This window comes from Thamnophis sirtalis, unplaced genomic scaffold, assembly GCF_051295495.1.
Source record: "Thamnophis sirtalis isolate CommonGarterSnake01/CBP01778 unplaced genomic scaffold, rThaSir2_p1.2 scaffold_1, whole genome shotgun sequence".
NCBI lineage: Eukaryota > Metazoa > Chordata > Lepidosauria > Squamata > Natricidae > Thamnophis > Thamnophis sirtalis.
In genome coordinates this window covers 6,509,557-6,531,754 of record NW_028261381.1, presented here as the reverse complement: position 1 = coordinate 6,531,754, position 22,198 = coordinate 6,509,557, and the positions used below count along the sequence as shown (strand labels likewise).

General features: G+C 40.6%; 1 protein-coding gene across 1 annotated transcript in view; it reads left to right on the top strand.

Annotated features, from left to right (window-relative positions):
* Window positions 1–5,659: 5,659 nt before the first annotated feature.
* NBEAL1 (neurobeachin like 1) overlaps window positions 5,660–22,198 on the top strand; it is a gene marked incomplete at its 5' end in the record, with an annotated part of 105,536 nt that continues 88,997 nt past the window's right edge. Inside the window, 7 exon segments of the mRNA XM_087707021.1 lie at window positions 5,660–5,821; window positions 7,297–7,378; window positions 9,388–9,515; window positions 11,649–11,731; window positions 15,577–15,662; window positions 18,214–18,520; window positions 20,578–20,684. Of these exon segments, the coding sequence (XP_087563147.1) occupies window positions 5,660–5,821; window positions 7,297–7,378; window positions 9,388–9,515; window positions 11,649–11,731; window positions 15,577–15,662; window positions 18,214–18,520; window positions 20,578–20,684 (955 nt within the window).

Genomic DNA, 22,198 nt, shown 5'->3' with positions numbered 1-22,198 from the left:
GTCACTCTTTACAATTTATATCCAAATTCCTTATATTAAACCAGTACATATATATGTCGTTAAATCTCTTATCATTTCATTGTTATTGTTATCATTAATATTTGTTAACAAAACCTTTTATTACTTATATCCAGCTTTCTCACCTCCAACCAACATAGAAATATACCTTGTTACCATTATCCACTGTTTATTTAACAAAGCAATGTAAAAATTACTAAATTCCTACTTATTAATCATCAAACTTAGCTATTTTTTATTATTAAATTTTCATATATCAACCTGTGTCCTTCCAGAAGGCATATAGTCTTATTTCTTTTGCCATTTGTGGAGTTAATCTTCTGTTTATTTCCTTGGTAAAGTTTTTATGGACATCTCTCCGCACCTTGTTGCTTGTTTGATCTCTCAGGTAATCTCGTCGCCCTTTTGCTACTTTAATTAATTTATCTTTGATTATCAAACCTGCTTCTGATAGAATTTTTCTTTTTAAAACCATCATATTTTTCTCTTTTTTCTTCTTTTGTGCCTTGAAATTTGGGGTAGAGCTCCGGACCATCAAATTCCCTTTTCCATACTCCCATTTTTTCGCTTTCAACCACTTTCATTTCAGAAATCAAATCATTAGTTTTCTTATCTTTGTATTCATTTTTCTCTTTAATTTTTGGTGCTCCATCTCCATCATTTTTTTTCTAATATGAACTCTATCTTCTTCTCAATTCTCCCAGTTACTACCTCCAATAAGTTTTGAATTGCATCCCAAATCTTTTGCAAGATTAAAGTTTCCTCTTCTGAAAATTGATCCATGTTTCCAAATTGTAAATTATTTCCACTCTAGCTTTCACGACTATATATACATATACATATACATATACATATACATATACATGTACATGTACATGTACATGTACATGTACATGTACATGTACATGTACATGTACATGTACATATACATATACATATACATATACATATACATATACATATACATACATACATACATATAGCTTAAACACAAAAACATTTGCAATCTTCACAAGAAAGAGGTTCCGTTTCCCCCCCCCCTCTCCCAGTGGCGATAAGGCTCTCAAAGGACAGCTGTGGTAAACACTTTGTGCCCTTGGCTCTTATCACTTTTAGTTATGGAGCTTTGAAGCACAAAGACAGTGAGATCAAAGGAGAAACAGGAACAAATGCAGAAACAGGAACAAACCTATGTGCGTCTTATACTCCAGAGTGTCTTATACTCCGAAAAATATGGTAGTATTCCCAGATTTGAATATACAAATGATAGCTCATGGCCCCCTGTATGTTGATCCTGATGCACACAAAATGCACAAAAATCACATAGCCTGAAGACCTAAGCTGCTGTTCTCCTCCAAAGTATACTTGAAACCTGGCACACAAAAGTTCGAGTCCGTTTCATCTCATACCTTACAGGTCAACAGTTCGGCAAAATGACCAAAATTAGCAGTGCCCCAAGGTAAAGTTGTGGTATTAATCAACTTTATTTTACATTAGGATATTTTTTGCCTTTGTTCCGCGCTGGTATTTCTTGTCCCAGCTTACATTTTTCAAAAATGGGCTTTGAGCTGTTAAATTATAGAGTCTAGTAAACATTCTTGTTTGCTCTAAACCAGGAAATTATTTGGAATGTGCTTTTTGAATGTACTTACTTAGCCTAAGATAATGCATTCTCTTAGCAGAATGAATTCTTTGTGTGCTTGTTCAAAGGTCAGTCCCTGTGGTTTCTAGTGGAGCTTACTCATTGATCAAGACATGGAGATGTATGGCGTTTTGGACAGAAGTCTGGTCCCCAGTAGAGTGATCAGGCATGTCCTCAAATGCAGCACAACATTAGTCCAGCTACACAGTCTGAGACCATGAAATCTTACCTGTCAGCCTCTGCTTTGCTGCTGCTTTTTGGCTGCCATTGAAACGGGGAGGGAGGGCATAGTATTTGGGAAGGGAATCATTCTGTACTGGAGGACTGTTTATTGGGAGTTATTCTCACTGTCTCTTTGCGCATGTGGAAGGAAGGGGGTTTCCCGCCAAGGCCAACTGTCCAGCATTCCACCCTGATGATGATTTTCGAAGATGTCTCCCACCTGACAGTTGGGTGAATTATGATTGGACTATGGACTGGGGTACCAAGGGGAGGGGTATGAATCATGTGTTGATATCTATTGCTTTCGTGCCTTTTTATTCAGATTCAGCTTTGCTTTGCTTCTCATCGTTTGTAATCAGTAAAAGTACACTTAATTCTGAACTATGGAGTTGAGTGGTTTCTTTCTTGGTTATTAAATGAAGGGGCAGTGACATTACCTTTAAAATTACCAGTTTGCTTCACTGAACATCGGGGTGTAGAATCAGAGCCTGATAATCATGGATGGATTTTCATTGTTTGACTCAAGTGAAAACAGGATGCTGAACGTAGAATGAAGATTAGAATATATATTTTTTATAAAGGCAAATGGAGAGTTATCAAATAAATAGGTTCCATAGGAGGAGGATTACTGGACTTGGGTAATAATATGTGTATGAAGGATCTAGAAATTATAGTTGATCACAAGTTGATAATGGGTGACCTGTGTGGATGGATTGGGTGAAAGCAATTTTAGGCTTCATCAGTAGAATGCGAAGCAATAGTTCTTCATTGGTGAGATCTCCCCCTTAAGTTACTGTTCTGACCCCCCCTTCTCCATCCAGGAACAAAAGCCAAAGCCAACGTAAATGAGAATGTTTCTTTTAAATCAGTCTAGACTCTCGTTGGCTGCAAGTCACCTAAACAAAGAGATAAGCACTCGGGCAGCAAGTCCTACAAAACTTGGCAGCAATGCAAACAAACTCTGGCAGCAATCCAGCCTGCCAAGTTTGTTTCTTGTTGGTCCTTAACGTTGACTTCTGCAGAAGGGCGTGGCACAAGCAGTCTCTTTTATAATCAGGAGATGATCTTAATGAGCATCAGCTGAGCGTAATCACCTCCTATAATGACGCCGAGTAGCCCTTCGACGGCGTGCATCCCGGAACAACTCACAGGTGTTTTCTGGATCACTCACTCTTGTCTCCTCCCCACTGATCCAAGGCTCAGGCGCCACCCGGTGGCCAACCAGTCTCTCCGCGCCCTGCTCGGTGTCGGAACCCTGTCCAGGGTCCTCCACCTCCTCCAGGGCCGACTCATAAGACTCCTCGCTGTCAGAGTCTGATGGCAGCTCCAACGGCTCCTGCCAGGCCACAACAGTTACTGTGTCTAATTTAAAGCACCACAGTTAATATTTAAAGAAACTGAAAGGAAGGAAGAACAAGGAGGTAGAGAAGGAGCTGTTGTTCCTTGAGAAAAGGGAGGATATTACAGCACTTGCTAAGCAACTGAAAGACTGTAACAGAGAGGAAGATCCTGTTCTTTTTTCATCCTGGAATGCAGGATGCGGAACAATCTTAAATTACAGAAGATTTCCAGTTGAAGAAACTTTCTAATACTGGTAGTAAGAGTAATTCAACAGGGGAACTCGCTATTAAAGGAGACAATGAACAGTGGGCAAGTTTAAGTAGGGGCTAGACAGCTGCCCATCAAAAATATTTCGAGTCGGGAAGCTGTTCTAGGAAGGGGCAGGACCGAGTGGCTCAATGGTTCCCTTGTAGCTCTAGGATTCTGCGAGGTTATTCTTGGCCATTACATTTGAAAAGCATAGGATGAAGCCAATTGACTTAAGGGCACCCTCTCTAGTAGATATTCTCCTAATATTTTTTCTCTCAAGGTAAGTCAACAAACAAGGTTGTATTATATTACAAGAAGAATGTTATTCACTGGGAAAGGTGCAGGCTTGTAAGAATTTATAGACCAAAATCATTTGTGGTGCTTTGCTTCTCTTTTGGGGAAAATCCAAGCGCCCTATATTGCAATCAGTCTTTTGGAAGCTGTGCTGGTACAACATGAAAGATTAATCTTCTCTCCTCCATTGTATGTTCCAAAGTTCCTTTGACATGTTGTTTTATTTATATTTGAAAAGGTAAAAAACCTTCCTATCTGTTTGCCTTACTGCAGGGGAGAATTTTTCTATTGGGAAGTAAATAAGAATATGTCAGGTTCTTTTTTCTAATTACTGTGTTAAACAGTAGGCGTGCCAGCTATTAAGGTGACTCTAATAATAGAGACGTTTATCTCAGTTTCGGAATCTGATTCCATGTAGAACAATCATAGAAATGCAGTAATCCACAGCAAGCTTTTTGTTTAGAGGTTAGCTAATCACGAGGAATCTCGTGTTATACTTTTATTATTACTCTGAATTACCATGTGCTGTACTGTAGGTGTGGAGTCAGTGGGGAAAAACATTGAGGAAAATCTTGAGACGAATAATAGAAGATCCATGCAATAGTGGAAGAATTTCTGTAATTATTTCCTTGTTTTGCAATCCTCAGTGTATTTCCATTCATCGAATGTGCTTAACTTTGATCCATCATCATTATTATTACATATACCACTGTTAGGAATTTGACAGGTGGTTTAGCATTTAGCATTAGCAACTTTTCTCCAAAGAATATTAAAATAAATATCTACAATACTGTTAAAAAAATCAAGCACCTAGTATGGAGGAATAAACTGGAATTCTGACCAAAAATGCCCCCTCTATTCCCTGCTAAATTGTACAGATTCTCTGCTTTTCTCTTTGATTGGGTTTCCGAAACTGGAATTTAAAGTTTATAAACATACCCTTGTGAATCGTGACCTGACAAAACTGCGCCGATAAAATCATGATGTCGATAGCGCGCCCACAAAGGCACGCCGATAAAAGAGCGCCAACAGAAGCGCCATTACGGTTAAAGTAAGGGTTAGGGTAAGGGTAAGGGTTAGGTTCAGGGTTAGGTTTAGGGTTAGGTTTAGGATTAGATTCAGGGTTAGGTTCAGGGTTAGGTTCAGGGTTAGGTTCAGCGTTAGGTTCAGCGTTAGGTTCAGCGTTAGGTTTAGGGTTAGGTTCAGGGTTAGGTTCAGGGTTAGGTTCAGGGTTAGGTTCAGCGTTAGGTTCAGCGTTAGGTTCAGCGTTAGGTTTAGGGTTAGGTTCAGAGTTAGGTTTAGGGTTAGGTTTAGGGTTAGGTTTAGGGTTAGGTTCAGGTTTAGGGTTAGGTTTAGGGTTAGGTTTAAGGTTACATTTAGGATTAGGTTTAGGGTTAGGTTTAGAGCGCGCTTCTGTCAGTGTGCTGTTGTCGGTGCGCTTCTGTGCTCATTCTTTGGTGCAATTTTCAACTCGCACTTTTCTCCCCGCGGTTTTGTCGGTGCGCTTTTGTCGAGCACGCATTTGTCGGTGAACCATTGTGAATGCCAGCCTGAATTCACAGTTCTTTGGTCTAATTCTAGGAGGATCAATCAAGTATTTACTTTGAATGAGGTCGGACTTGGGTTCAATGCTTTACTTTGGTTTAGCTTTGCTCGTAAAGCATAACGGGGAGGGAGCCAGCCTCCCTTCAGGGGGACAGCTGTTGCTCGATGAGGAGGTTGCCACTATGGTCATATTCTGGACCCCAACTTTTTTTTTTAGCTCTTCAGAGACCTTGTCATGAAGGCACATTGTACCTGGAGAAAATAATGTCGTAGCTAAGAAGGTCCAAAGCTACAATTAGGTCAATGACTGTTGTTTTTTGTCTCTCATATTTACTGGCTTTATTTTAGGGTGGATGACATTCCCCCTGGAATATCTCTGCTTCCTGATAACATTCTTCAAGTTTTGAGGCTCCAGCTACTGCACTGCGTCCAGAAATTATCAGAAGGGTTAGAGGAGCCACAACAAGCACTGACGCTTCTCCTAGTCAAGTTCTTCATCATTCTTTGCCGGTATCGTTTTTCACTTAATTGTCTTTTCAAAATACAGGGAGTGTCAAGAAAGAGAACCCTGATATATCCTATTTCTATTACTTTTCTTTTGATTTTTTTGCTTACTGATTTCCGAGTGTGCCTGCTCAATCTCCTTTCTTTCTATATTCTTCCCATTTCTCTCCCCCGCCCCTTTTTTTGGTTCCACCACAAAACCGCGGTAGACAAAAGCGCGCTCGACGAAAGCGCGTACGTGACGTCATCACAGCGCGACGAAAACATCGTGCTGTGATCGGTAAATGTAAAATTAAAGCGAAAACCTTACCCTAACCCCCCCAAACCTAACCCTAAACCTAACCCTTAACCTAACCCTAAACCTAACGCTAACCCTTAACCTAACGGTAAACGTAACCCTAACGCTCTAAACCTAACCCTTAACCTAACCCTAACCCTTAACCTAACCCTAACCCTAAACCTAACCCTTACCTTTATGTGAATCGGCTTGCTTTAATTTTATTTTTATTTCAATTTTTAATTTTTTTCGTCGCGCTGTGATGATGTCACGTACGCGCTTTCATCGAGCGCGCTTTTGTGGACCGCGGTTTTGACGGGTCACGCTTTTTTTCTCTCTCTCTCTTGGAAGTATAGTATCAAATTAGTCTGGGAGTTACAACATTGGCTATACCAGGGGTAGTCAACCTTTTTATACCTACCGCCCACTTTTGTATCTCTGTTAGTAGTAAAAAAATTTAAGCGCCCACCGATTCCACAGTAATGGTGATTTATAAAGTAGGGAAGTCAATTAAATTAAAAAAAGGAAAGTACTTCAGTATCGGACAAAACCCCTACCGCCCACCATGAAAGCTGGAACGCCCACAAGTGGGCGATAGGGACCAGGTTGACTACCACTGGGCTATACCTATGCTAACTGAATTCACATTATCAAAATTGCTATGCTTTTATCTGGTTCGTATATTTGTTGTTTTGTTTTTATATTGTGAACTGCCCACGTTGATGAGAGCCGGGCTGCATCCCATCAAAATAAATATTTTAAAAATCATGTTCAGTCATGATTTAATTTATCTGTTGAAGAAGGCATAACGGGAACTAACTCATATTAACTCATGTTAAGCTGTAAGTTGCTTTTTCAAAGCTAAGATGATATATCATTCTAAGCCGGAAGTAATCATTTGTTCTAGTTAGCATAATACGCGGCTTCGGCTATTGAAAATAGAACTGGTCATCCTGCTATTAACACATTTGTCTAAGCTTACATATTGTCATTGTCCAGCTGTATATACTTTACTACTCTGAATTATTTTGAGACTATATTACAGAGAAAAGTGGGATTGTAAAAACATATAGCAGCTCATACTTGGCATTTTGGAATCTTTAAAACTTTGTGTAAGAATAATTTTGGAAATCTCTGTGGATGTTTCTCTCCATCAGTCCTCTCCTATCATACAATTGCTTCATCTCTTTTCATTCTGTTTCAGAAATTTAGATAATGTGGAAGAGATTGGGACTTGTTCCTATATTAACCATGTGATTACAATGACCACACTCTATATTCAGCAGGTAGGTGAATATGCAATGGCCAGAAGGATGACCACAATCTTTATTAGAACTCTAAAGGGGTTAAGCAGTGGGAACAAACTGAGGCTAAAGTTGATCCTCAGAATAATCTGTTCACTTGGAAACCAAATATTAAAACTGAAGTCAGCAATGATGTATATTTAGATATAGACTGGATATGTGTTTCTACAATCATCGCTGTGTTTCCTTTGTGTTCTAGTTTTGTGCTTTCCTTTTTCACTACCTTCAGGGTTGGGATTTTGGAAAGGGGGAGAGAGGAGAAGTATGTTGACTATTCTAAACTCAGCCAAAAAGCATTACTTCAGCATTTTATTTTATTTTTATTGAGGGGCATGATGTCAGGAAGTGATTGGGATTTCATTAGGCTATTTTGTGTATTTTATTCATGATTTGTTAAATTAATTATTGTTAGAGTTTCAGGGAAAAAAAGGTGGAATATGAATCAAATAATAAGGATTATTTGGCCAGCACATTGTGTGTGAGGACTTTGTAGAACTTGAAAAAAAAAAGTTATAGCCTGCCACAGATGATGTTCTTATATTTTGATATGCCAGTTGATGAGCTCTTGGAGTTTACGGTTAGACTGAGAAGAGCCTTTGCAGCAGTGGTGGGTTTCAAAATATTTTAGAACCTCTTGTGTAGGTGTGGCCTGCTTTGTGGGAGTGGCTTGCCAGCCATGTGACTGGTTGGGAGTGGCTTGCCAGCCATGTGACCGAGTGGGAGTGGCTTGGCAATCATGAGACTGGGTGGGCGTGGCCAACTTGTAAAATGTGGTGAAACTCACTTAACAACGCTGCTGCTTAGCAACCAAAATGTTGCCTCAGAAACTCTGGCGTTTGAAGCACGCAAGTCTTAAAGCTGTCAAGTTACAAGACCCTTGCACCCCTAACCCTTTAGGGAAAAAACCCCATGGGTATTCAAACTTGATAGCTTTAAGACTTGTGGACTACAAATCCCAGAATTCCTTTAGTCATGTTGGCTCAGGAACTCTGGCATTGAAGTGTGCAAGTCTTAAAGCTGTCGAGTTACAAGACCCTTGCACCCCTAACCCTTTAGAAAAAAAAATCCCCAGGGGTATTCAAACTTGACAGCTTTAAGACTTGTGGACTTCAACTCCCAGAATTCCTCCTCCAGTCATGTTGGCTCGGAAACTCTGGCACTGAAGTGTGCAAGTCTTAAAGCTGTCAAGTTACAAGACCCTTGCACCCCTAACCCTTTAGGAAAAAAAATCCCAGTGGTGTTCAAACTTGACAGCTTTAAGACTTGTGGACTTCAACTCCCAGAATTCTTCCTCCAGTCATGTTGGCTCAGGAACTCTGGCATTGAAGTGTGCAAGTCTTAAAGCTGTCAAATTACAAGACCCTTGCACCCCTAACTCTTTAGAAAAAAAAATCCCAGTGGTGTTCAAACTTGACAGCTTTAAGACTTGTGGACTTCAACTCCCAGAATTCCTCCTCTCTCTCTTCATCTTGATGATGTGCGGACGGGCGGGAGGGAAGTAGATTTGTGGAACCACTTCTATAGAAGAGGTTAGAACTGGCAGGGACCCACCCCTGCTTTGCAGCCACATACATCTCAGCAGCCTGTGAATCAAGTGACTGGCTGGCTGTCAGGCAGGGAAATCATTGAGGATAATGTGTTATTATCCTCCTTTTGGTGTGTGCTCCACCAGGTCATGACTAATATGTCCCTTAGGATCAAAACATTTGTCTGATTGTGTTATAGCTGAAAACAGAAAAGCAAAACAAGTAGGATTAAAACCCCTTCAATCTTATATATGTTCATAGTGAATCACATGCCATGGGTTGGTTCACATATAATTTGTGGTTTGTTTGAGCTAGGTTTGCTAAACAAGCAGCGCGGACACATTTACACATAGGTAGCAAACTGAGGAGGTACAGAATGTTTTTAATTCAAGCCATTAAAATGTTTGCAAAACACTTCTAAAGTGTTCTACGCTCTGATGAAAAACTTATTTGTTACTTCTTTAGCTGAAGACTAAGACCAAAGAGAAAGAAGTGGCAGATCAAACATCTATCGAAGAGTTTGTGAGACATGCCATGGCTTTTTGTGAAAGTCTTTATGATCCATATAGGAATTGGAGGCAAAGAATTGCAGGGTATGTGAGCATATTAACACTCTGTTCTTGTTATTTTAATCTCTTGAAAGTAAAGATGCAAAATATACAACCCCACAAAATGTTGTAGGAAGCCAAATTATAGTAAATTGGTTTACAGCCCACTTACAGAGAGTCAGAGGAGATGTTAGAGTAATCTTTCCTTTGTCCATGTAAGTAGCATTTAAAACATTTAAAAAATAGGGTAACCACCGTCCATAAACCAATGAAGAGATCAAAATCACCGCTAGATTCTTCTGTTCTTTGGTTTCAATTAGGTTAAATTTTTATGCGGACCGTCTCTCTCTGAGTAATAAAATCACCTTACCAGCTGGAAACACTCTCGCCATTCTTAGGGGCAACCTGCAGTTTCGGTTAGCTTACGGCTAATCCAGAAGTCACTGGCAAAGGAGGTTAAATTCCAAGCCCCCAGGGACTTTGCGAACGTCTCTGGGGTCACTGGATCTCCTCCTACCTTTCACTGTCTCTCCGGGACAGCTTGGGTCCGAAATGGACCGTCCAATTTCCTTCGGAATAGGGGAATTTCAGGAATAGCCTGGAAATCCGTCTTCTCACTGCTAAGCCCCGCCTTCTTCCACAACCCCACAAAATGTAACGCTAAATAGAAAATATGTTGATTAGACAAAGGATTGGGACTTCATGTAATCCTGCCCGTCAAGTTGTTTACACTTGTGATATGCTACCAGAGTACAATATAAGCCTGCCAGTCAGATGCAACAGGACCCTTCTATATCATCCACCACGAGAGAGAATGAATGAGAGGCTGCACCCAGTTTATGCTATTAAGATCTTTCTTTAAATTTGAATAGCTTATGTCATAAAATACTCAAATTTCTTGTCTGATGCTACATTCAGATATTCTACATGGGGCTGCCCCTGAAAAGTGTTTGGAGACTACAGTTGGTCCAGAATGCAGCCGCACGAGCGATATCGTGTGTACCTAGGTACACCCATGTTACACCTATCCTCCGCGAGCTGCACTGGCTTCCTATTGGTGTCCGAACGCGGTTCAAGGTGCTAGTCATTACTTTTAAAGCCCTACATGGCTTAGGACCTGGTTATCTGAGAGACCGCCTCCTGTCACATACCTCCCAAAGACCAATAAGATCTCACAGGTTGGGCCTCCTCCGGGTGCCATCGGCCGGACAATGCCGGCTGGCGACCCCTCGGGGGAGGGCCTTCTCTGTATCTGCTCCGGCCCTGTGGAACGATCTACCTGTAGAGATCCGGACCCTTTCCACTCTCTCGGCCTTCCGAAAAGCCACCAAAACCTGGCTGTTCCGGCAGGCTTGGGGCTGTTGAACAAGGTCCAGCCCCACTTAGACGGAATGTATGGTGTGTTTTTTTTAAAAAATTGTATCTTTTTATTTTTTATTTTTAACTTTTATTTAAAACTTTTACTTTTGTTTCTGTAAGCCGCCCAGAGTCCTACGGGATTGGGTGGCATACAAATTTATTAAATTACTAAATTACTAATTCAGACTGGAAAATAATGGTTACCCATTTTGGAATAAGACAGGATGTTAAACAATAAATTAAAGCAATGTTTTAATTCTGGCTTCTTTTAAAACGTTTAAAACGGCAGAAGAGAGTACTAATCATAAAATCTCAGCAAAAGTCAGAGTATAAATCAAATAAATCAAACATTTCCTTATTCGATTGCTCACATCCTGAAGATTCTGTAGGAAAAGACTTCTTTTGGATCTGGGCTTTTAAAACGGAGATGTACTCATACAGGTATCATCAGCTATAGGAGTTTGCGTGATAATTTTTTTATCATCCGGAAGAAGCCCTCACTTCTAGGAGATGGAAAGATCAGTAACGCCCCATTGTTTTTGTGAATACTGTGGTTTCTCTTTAGACCATATAAATCTTTATGTGAATAAGATCAGATATCTTCATAAAAGTTGCAGTGTTAAAACCACATTTCCTTAAAGTTTATAGTTTTTGGGCTTGACGCAGAAATAAAAAGGGGTATTTTAAGAACATCGTGAAATTAAGGTTACACAAAATCAATGTATTATTAATGAACTTACGTTTTGGTACAACTAAAATGTGTTTTTGAAGCTTGATTGTAAATGAATGTGGTTTTTTTTGTCTCTTAATATATTGTAGGCGCATTCTGAGCACAGTTGAAAAAAGTAGACAAAAATACAAGCCAGCTTTACTCACAGTGGAATTTGTCCCTTTCTTTTACCGTGAGTAGTTAATTATAATGTCCTACCATTCAGAATTGTTTTAAAGTGAGAGTCTTTCAGAAATAAGATTTATTCCATAGTTTTCTATTTGAAGGTATAGAGTCCCAGTGGTCTCTGAGCTTGGTTTACCCCAGAGAGCACCAAGGACCCTGCTGTTCATCCCTGAGCTACAAGTATTCTATCAGTAATTGGAAGATGATAACTAATTAAGCAATTTATTATTGACCCAGATGCATTCTGGATAATAAAGGTGCATTTTCAATGCTACAGCATTGTCTTGGGATGTGTGTGATAGGAACTGTGGTGGGTTTCAAAAATTGTTTGAACTCTGTGGGTGTGGCCTCTTTTGTGGGAGTGGCTTGCCACCCATGTGACCGGATGGGAGTGGCTTGCCGCCCATGTGACCAGATATGAAGATGTCGACAACACTTGTCAGAACCACCTTAAATTACCTTACACACAGCACTGGCATGCATAAGAATATAATGTCAACTTGTTTTTTACATCATTGGTTTGCGTTAAAACAACTTCAACACACGCAATGTTCTGATTGCACCACAAACGCAGTAGTCATCCTTACCTTTCACAGAGGCACGGAGTTTTATAAATACGAGCATGATAGCGTAGAATAATCATATCCAGGGACCAGTGGTGGGTTTCAAAAAGGTTTGGAAGCTCTTCTGTAGGTGTGGCCTGCTTTCCGGGTCCACTGGTGGACCCTCTTCTAACCGGTTCGGTAGATTTGACGAACCGGTTCTACCCAATAGGTACGAACTGGTAGGGAACCCACCTCTGGATAGAAAGTATCTTGCCCAAGCCTCCTTCATTCCTGGTGGAGTCCTGGGATACATCATCGCACACATCCATCTCTACGTGGTATCATTTTTTGAGAGCTCACAACAGGTGCCCGAGAAACGTGTCTGCATATGAATCATAAATGTCGCATATTTTTTAGTTTCCCTCTTAATGGATCTGTCATGAGTCACAGATTTGCAACTGGCTTAATTGCTCTCTTTTTTTTTAAATTAAAACACCTTAGCTCTGAAATAGGTGTTGCCAAGACCAGTGGTTTTTCATGAAGTGTGAAGAAGACCGATCATCTAAAACTCAGAACCCAGTTTAAACATTGTGGAAAATGTTGCAAAAATGACTGTCACAAGTTATTGACACAGTAATAACAGCACTTTTTGAAAGTAATTGAGTATGCTACATTTCTTCCTTTAAATCAAGTCTGCAATGTAAGATCCATACATTTCGGGGGGGGACGGACGGACCTATAACCACTGTTGAAGTTGGAATGTAGTTTTACAAAAGGCAAAAAAAATATATGAATTTTATTTTTATTATTTATAAATTAAAATCCCTTTCGGTGTTAATGTGGATCTCCCTGCGCTGTTTAAATTGCACAGTTAAGCTTTTGAATGCTCTTTTTGTTTCAAAGCCTGTTTTGCATTTGCATCTCTCTTGAAGATTAAATAGTGACTTTTAAACAGTGCAGCCTTCTGCCATTACTGGGAACTTCTCAGGATGCTAATTCCAAAAAAAACAATCTCTGGTAGTTTTGGCAACAGCTAGGTTATGGGTCAAGCTATTGCTATGGCAACAATTTCCAGGTTAATGTTTATTGCTAAGCAAAAATTCTTTAGGCCACTTGTAATTGCCTTCTGTGAGGTAAGGTGTAAGTTTAGATACATTATAATGATTTTTTTTTCAGTGGCAATTTGAGTCAACATCCAGTTTGGCCATAAAACATTAGCCTTCCCAAAAATAATATGGAGAACTATCTATAGCAATAGCAATAGCAGTTAGACTTATATACCGCTTCATAGGGCTTTCAGCCCTCTCTAAGCGGTTTACAGAGTCAGAATATCGCCCCCAACAACAATCCGGGTCCTCATTTTACCCACCTCGGAAGGATGGAAGGCTGAGTCAACCCTGAGCCGGTGAGATTTGAACAGCCGAACTGCAGAACTGCAGTCAGCTGAAGTAGCCTGCAGTACTGCATTTAACCACTGCGCCACCTCGGCTCTATGGCTACTTAAGACATTTCATGATGTTATACATTATTTAAGTATCTAAAAGCTGTGTAACCCATTTGAATGGTTTTATCACTTTGTTTAACACCCTGCTGATTTGGAACGACAACTTCCACAATCCCCGGCCATTGAGCAGGGTGGCTGGGCCTGTTGAGTTTCCAAAGCATTTGAATGATACCATTTTGAATAAGCATCTGGAGTTTTTTTGCTCTGGTTCCAGACTAACTGCACCTTTCAGTGTGAATTTAAAACCAGATAAGTATTAGCTAGAATTAGGAAAGAAAGACCTCTCTAATGTATAATGGTGGCCTGGTAAACAAAATGTAGCTATATTTGACTAAACCAGAGGTGGGTTCCTACCAGTTCGCACCAGTTCGGTAGAACCGGTTCGTCAAATCTACCGAACCAGTTAGAAGAGGTTCCACCAGAAAGCAGGCCACACCTACAGAAGCGGTTCCAAAAGTTTTTGAAAGCCACCACTGACATACACACACACACACACACACACACACACACACACACACACACACAAACACAAAGACTCACATAGAGAGAGAAAGAGAAAGAAAAGAAGAAAGATAGAAAGAAAAAAAGAAAAAGGAAAGAAAAAGTGAGAGAGAGATGAAATAAAAAAGGAAAAAGGGACAGAGACAAAAGGAAGGAGAGAGAGAGAGAGAGAGAGAGAGAGAGAGAAAGAAAGAAAGAAAACACATGGCCGGCAAGCCACTCCCACCAGGTCACATGGCTGGCAAGTCACTCCCACAAAGGAGGCCACACCCACAGAGTAGGTTCGAAATTTTTTTGAAACCCACCACTGGACTAAACTATGGTTAAAAGCAGGGGTGGGTTGCTTCCAGTGGTGAGTTCCGGATCCTGGTGCAACCGGTATGGTGCAATGGGGCCCGACGTCCACTACCTGAATGTGCGCAGTGCATGCATGTGTCCTTACCTCCTGCAACGCTCTGCAATGCCTCCGCAACGCCTCCATGATGCTCCAGCTGCTCGGTGGAGCGTCACGCAGGCGCCATACGCTCTGTGCGTGTGTGCGGAAGTGCTGAAGAGCTCAAATACAGGTAAGGACGGCGGGCGGGTGGATGGGCCCTACGGCACCCGGTGCTCCTGGCAGGCATTGGTATGCCCATACCGGGGCGTACCGCCTGCAACCCACCACTGGTTGCTGCCAGCATTACTGCTGGTTCGTTATATATTTGACCATAAATGCAATAAAAATTGCTCTGCACGTGCGCAGAAGCAAAAAACAAGATGGCGGCACCTACAGCACCCCCGGGAGAACTGGTTCAGGGGGTTGGCAGGCCTGGGTCGCCACCAGTTCCAGCGACCCAGGCCGCCAAACTATTACTGGTTCGGCTGAGCAGGTCCAAACTGGTAGGAACCCAGCACTGGTTAAAAGTGACTTCTTGGGTGAGAGAGAAGACCTGAAGCTCACTGTACCTCATTTTTATGTTTTATATTTTACATATAAATATTACATTTTAATATTTAACACAATCTTATTTTCCAAACTTATCTAGTGTAGTCAAGATACATATCACTGATTAAAAAAATATTTATTCTGTGTAAGCTGCCACAAGAATGAGCAGGAATCTCTCTTGCAGGACAAGATGGCCAAGCTCAACCTTATCTCTTAGCTTTTCAGTTGTCCCTGCTTTGCCCAGTTAGGGAGAATTGGATTCCCCTGTATTTGTGACTGCAGTGTAGGATGAAAGGCTGCAATATATAATTCCTTCTCTGGTTGTGATTTTTGTGAGCTGAAAGTTCATACACAAGGAATTTGTTCTTTGTTTTCAGAGTGTTTTCAAGAAAGTGAGCATCTCAAAGAGAGCCTCAAATGCTGTCTATTACATCTCTTTGGAGCTATTGTGGCTGGTGGGCAGGTGAGAAGATGTTAATATCCTTTTCTTAATCATTGGGATGTGGGACTTATATCTTTATTGCATCTTTATTGCGTGAGGGTGGCTGAGATACTTGGAACCCCTTGGTACCCCTTCCAATGCACCAAATAATGTAAGCGTTCCAAGTATCATGTAGAATTAAATCAGAGTCCAAGGCAAAACGATCCTTAAAGTTCCAATTTAATAAAGCAGACATCTTAGCACATCTGTGTAATCCCAATTCTGGAAATGACATCAGAATCCCACCCAGTTAAAAGTTCATGATCTTGTCCCCACACCCACAATCCATCACATGGTCCAATCTTCTTCTTCCACACTGGCATCTCCACCCAGCTGCTTCCAATCAGGTGTAAAAGTGCGGAGACAAAGGATGACCTTGGCTTCTAGTAAAGAATGAAAACAATACATTCCACAATCCTACTCCTTTCTATTCCCCCCTCCCAACTACTACCCTAATGAAACAGCATAATTAAATAAGAGAAAGTGTGGCAGGCCAAAATTCTAAAAGGAATATAATTGCAGGCCTGACATACTTTGTGGCTTATGTTTTATGAACATTTTCCAAGAGTGAAGAATTTGGAGCAGAAATAAGCTAGTTATAACAAGGTGTAATTGTTGTTTTATGGGGCAGACTATAGTTCACAGGTAAAATGCACTCATTCTCCTTTAATATCTTGGGAAAGTTCCTTTTCCAAAGGAGACAGAACTGAGCAATGAAGGGGAACAAAATGGTCCAACATGCAGTGATTGAACTCTGTGGTCGAAATTCCATGTGTTAATTGCTTAAAATAATAAAAGAGAGTTTTTATTAGTCTTGTCATACAATACTTGAGCACCACACTTTCGTTTCCTGCTGCCTGAATTTATGACAAAGCAGCTGAAACTATTCTGAATTAAAATAAGAAAATCATAGATATATTGTATGTATGCTAGAATTCAAAGATGTTTCGGTTTAAAATCATATTTTATATCTTGTTTTTCTCATCGGGACTCAGTTTAAGATTAAAGCAATGCTGTTTAAGATGTTCTAGTAGTGAAACTGACTCTTTTCCATTTTTCTTATGCAATCTTATTTCATCCAGTTGCAAAGATGTATAATTAATGAAAATGTGTTATAAATAGCTTGTCCTAAAAGATGGTTAGGCTGAGACAATATCTTAAGTAAATAAAAAGAGTGCCATTGGGCTCAAAGAGAAAGAATGTGTTCTTTTTCCTGAGATTGGTGAGCATAATGTACTGAAAGCACAGTAGTGTAAAGAGATGTGCAATTTAATGTTAAGAATTATTCTACAAGAATAAATTGACAATGTAACACTTCTGGCCAATACTTATCATAGTGGAAAGCATTTCAGCTATGGGAACATGGGAAACTGACTTTATATTAGGCTACATGTGTGTTTCATTTTCTTTAACTGCCTGAATTTCCAAGATGTCTCATGAGAAAAGCTTTCTTTTCACTCTGTATGTGTTTGTGTGTGAGTGTGAGAGAGAGGGAGAGAGGGAGAGAGAGAGAGAGAGAGAGAGAGAGAATTCGAGCAATGGTACCACATGGCTCAGTAAGCACATGGAATTCTTTATTTTGTGATTATATATATATTTTTATTAAAATGTTTTTATTTTCCATTTTTCATTTTCATACAGTCACATATATACTGTGCATAACCGGGGCCATACAACATTAAACAATAATCACAGCAGTTCCTCTTGTCAACAATACCCCCAGAAATATTAATAAAATAAAACTCAAACTCAAACTCAAATAGAAACCCAATATACCTCTTCCGCTCTCCATACACCTCTTTCTTCTGCCCCCCCTCCAACTTACTATCTTCCCTCCATCCTTCCCCTCTACCCTACTTCCCCTCCCCCTCTACCACTCCTCTCTCCCAGTCCACTCCCTCCCTTCCTTCTCACCCTCCCTCCCATCCTCTCTCCCGCCCTCTCTACCCATCTTCCTTCTATCCCACTCCTCCTCCCCTTGGTGTATTTCTACTATATGTCAATGTACTCAGCTTGTCCTATTTTTACGGAGAAATTAAAGAGAAACAGTATACATGTGAAATCGCATTACGTTGAAATCTAACACATAGTATATGTCCCCCCCCTCCCCTACCCTCCCCCCCTAACACCCCACTTCCCTCCCCCTCCCGACTTCCCAGAGCCCGTACACGGTATAGATTATATATTTTTTAACAATTAACATACTGTGCAATTTTTGCTTCATTTCCTACCCACAAATAACAAAACATTGCCTCTGCTTGACAATTATCACCAAATTTTGATGGCATGAAATTCTAGGCAATCTGAGAATGTTTGATGGTTAGGGTGGAACACGAAACATATCTTCAATAAGTTCTTACGTGATTCCACTATCAAAGGAAAAAAGTACTTTGGTATTCAACCCCAGGATTAACTTGCTGATTTTGTCTTAAGTCACGTATTTCAGACTTGTTCCACGTGCCTACTTACACTTCTTAAAAGGGAATTGTTCCTGATCATTTTGATAGTGAAGAAGTTTTATTATTAACTTTAGAGAAATGCTCTACAAGCCATCTCTCCGGCCACCATGGAAGTCTTGATGCGTGTCCTGGCAGATTGTGACACGTGGGATAACCGAGATCCGGATGACGTGAGCAGGAAGGCTGAGTTGACGTTGAAGTGCCTGACGGAAGTGGTGCACATTCTTCTCACTAGCAGTTCGGACCAGCGGCAAGTGGAAACCAGCACCATATTGGAGAACTATTTCAAGCTGCTGAACTCGGATCATGAAGCTTTGCCCAACTCAAGAAGGTCCCGCCAGTGGGAGAGCAGGTTCATTGCACTGCAGATTCAGATGCTGAGTGAGTAACAGGATCCTTTGGAGGAGGAGAAAAGCATGCAGGATGAGTTGCTGGGATCACATGTCAGTAGGAAATGGGGTTCTGACCATTTCATTCTCCTCTCTGTGTGGCTTTTGCAACGGGGCCACTTCTGAAATGAAACTGTTAGAATAAGAATCAGTTTGAAACATAGAGCCACAATCGGTTCCACCACAAAACCGCGTTCGACTAAACCGCGCTCGACTAAACCGCGTAGCTGACGTCATCAACAGGGCGACAACAGCGCGGAGACAGTAGCACGCTGTAAACACTAAACCTAAAATTAACACCTAAACCTAACCCCCCTAAACCTAATCCTAAACCTAACCTAAACCTAACCCTTAACCTAACCCCAACCCTAAACCTAAACCTAACCCTTAACCTAAACCTAATCCTAACCCTTAACCTAACCCTAACCCTAAAGCTAACCCTAAAGCTAACCCTAAAGCTAACCCTAAAACTAACCCTTACCTTAAGTTGAATCGGCTTGCTTTCAAAGCGCTATATAAAGCGCCCTTCTTTCTCCGCGCTCGCTGTTGTCGCCCTGTTGATGACGTCAGCGACGCGGTTTAATCGGGCGCGGCTTAGTCGAGCGCGGTTTTGTCGTGCCACGGCCTCAATCAACATTGAGCAGCTGAAATGTCCATAGCTACAATAAAATGACAGTTCTTCGGTAATCAGTGCAGTAAGTTATTTCTCTGATTTTCAGGGGGCATCATGCTCTCTGCAAGGGCATGTAGAACCTTTGCCCAAAGTTCATTCTTTCTTTCTTTTTTAAACTAGGTGAATAGTTAAAAGTAGAAACTTGTTTTAATTGTCTTCTCTGGGCAGGAATTAGAAGCTAGGATTATAAACTAGGGTTTGTCCTTGGTTTATGTTTTCGAGCTTATTAGGGAATATCAGCCCAGGGTTTTGAATGATACACTAGACCAGAGGTAGTCATCCTTTTTATACCTACCACCCACTTTTGTAGCCGAGGTGGCGCAGTGGTTAGGGTGCAGTACTGCAGGCCACTTCAGCTGACTGTTATCTGCAGTTCAGCGGTTCTAATCTCACCCGCTCAAGGTTGACTCAGCCTTCCATCCTTCCGAGGTGGGTGAAATGAGGACTCAGACTGTGGGGGCGATATGCTGACTCTGTAAACTGCTTAGAGAGGGCTGAAAGCCCTATGAAGCGGTATATAAGTCTAACTGCTATTGCTATAGTCAACCTTTTTATACCTACCGCCTACTTTTGTATCTCTGTTAGTAGTAAATTTTTCTAACCGCCCACCGGTTCCACAATAATGGTGATTTATAAAATAGGGAAGTAACTTTACTTTATAAAATTTATGAAGCAGAGCTACAGCAAACCCCTACTGCCCACCATGAAAGCTAGAACTCCCACTAGTGGGCGGTAGGGACCAGGTTGACTACCACTGCAGTAGACAAATTGGTTGTTAAGAGAACATCACTAGTGAGAGGAAGCAAGTGGTGTGATGTGTTCAAGGATGTTAGCACTCTACAGTACTGACTGATCATTCCATGCCAATGCAGCAAGTGTCTCTTTTGTGAGTTTCAATTAATGTCCCTGACTGAGAAGTAAGTGCAATTTCTATCTAATTAAATAATTTCAGTGCAGACTAAATATCCCTAGAGTGGCTTACTAGAACCAGATTGCAAGAATTGTAATCAGCTAAGTATTAAAAACTGTGTGCGTGATACCCATCACTGGTATATTCATTCATTCCTTTTATATAAATGCATACAGTATGCTTACATATGAAATATTACTCCTACATAATTAGCTATTGCCTTTATGTCCCAATGTGGCTTCCTTGAGCCATCTGATTGTCCAGCGTAAGAGATGAAGATATATATTTCTGATCCATCAGAGTTTTTTCTCAATAGTGACATAATGTTAATGGTAAAAAAGTATTTCCTGCTTTTTTTTTTTGCTAACAAATTACTTTAATTCTTTTGGAGGGAGACTAAAGCAATGTAATTATTTTAAGACACGATTCTTTCCTCTCTTTGATTTTTAGTTTTTCTCTTTTTAAGATGCAATCACCGCTATGTTGGACTGCGCAGATCGGCCTGTTCTGCAAGCTATTTTCCTTAATAGTAACTGCTTTGAGCATCTTATTCGACTGCTGCAGAATTGCAAGGTAAATAAAAGATTGTAAGAAATATATTCACAATCTTCTGAACCATTTCAGTTATATTCTAGGAGAAAATCTGATTCTTCATTAAATTTAGTTCAAAGAGTGGACCCAGCTTACTTCTGTGGTGACCTAGTTTTTAATAGATTTCAGAGGAGCGCCTTATCCTTGTAGCAGGGAAGAGTATGAATAATGAAGTCTTCCCCCAAAGGATTCCTTCCTTATATAGCCTTCTTATTTAACTGCAGTGCTATGTGAATTGAGAAAAACCTTAGAATTGCACAAGTTGTAGTGAGAATTATATAGGTTCTAATTCATCTAGAAGTCATCCAGTTGGACAAAACATGGATAATGGTGACATGGGTATTAATATTGGAGAAAAGAAGAAAGAAGAAGAGTACAGTATTTCAGATTTGAAGAGGAAAAAGTGTTTAGTGCCCTGGTGCTGAAATTGCTCTATAGGCAGCTCCTTAAATGAAGTGCATCTTTTCCTGGAATCACACTATAGCTGTGGAAGACAGCTGTGCAATTCCAGGAAAAGATGCAGCTGCTTTAAGGAATTGCAGACAAATGCTGCAGAAGCGCATTCAAATACGTTGCTGACCCAGAGAGGGAAAAGTGACTCGTATCAAGAGATTGTTAATTTGTCCCCCACATTATGTGAAAAGATTGATGATCAAGTACCATACCTGTCTCTGCATAGTTCAAACAAATGGCATCATTTTTTATGGGAATTGGGACCAAACTTTCTCCTCCATCAAGGGAGCAATATGTTTGTTGCGTGACCCGACAAAAGCGTGAACGTCATAAGCGCGCCGACAAAACTGCGACGCTAAAACCGTGATGTCAAAAGCGCGCTGACAACAGTGCGCCGACAGAAGCGCGATTTAAGTTAAGGTAAGGTTTAGGGTTAGGTTTAGGGTTAGGTTTAGGGTTAGGTCTAGGGTTAGAGTTAGGTTTAGGGTTAGGTTTAGGGTTAGGTTTTGGGTTAGGTTACAGCGCGCTTCTGTCGGCGCGCTGTTGTCGGCGCGCTTCAGGGCTCATTCGTCGCTCCTTCGTCGCGTGGTTTTGTCGGCACGGTTTTGTCGCCGCGGTTTAGTGAGGCGCGCTTTTCTCATTCGCGCATTTGTGGTGGAACCTGTTTGTTGAACTTATATTCCAAAGGATCTTCTTAAATGGAGAGTCGAAGTTGCAATTTGGTCTTTCTAATAAATTAGGAACGTCAGTTCTTTTGTCATTTTAATATTCTTCTCACTCAATACGACTTCTGGACAGACATGAATAACTCTGGATTTAGTTTTATTTTGTGTGAAAAAAATATATTTTTGTTTGCCTTCACAATAGAGTCAGTCCTGATATGCAACCCATTATCTATCATGAAATGAAAAGCATCATTTATTTCAGCATTTTATTAATGGTGTCATTATTTTTTCATTGTTTATGAATGTGTTCGATCTAATGCAGCTAACTGAATTTAACATTAGAGATAATCGGATAACGAACCCCTATAATTAGCTCCC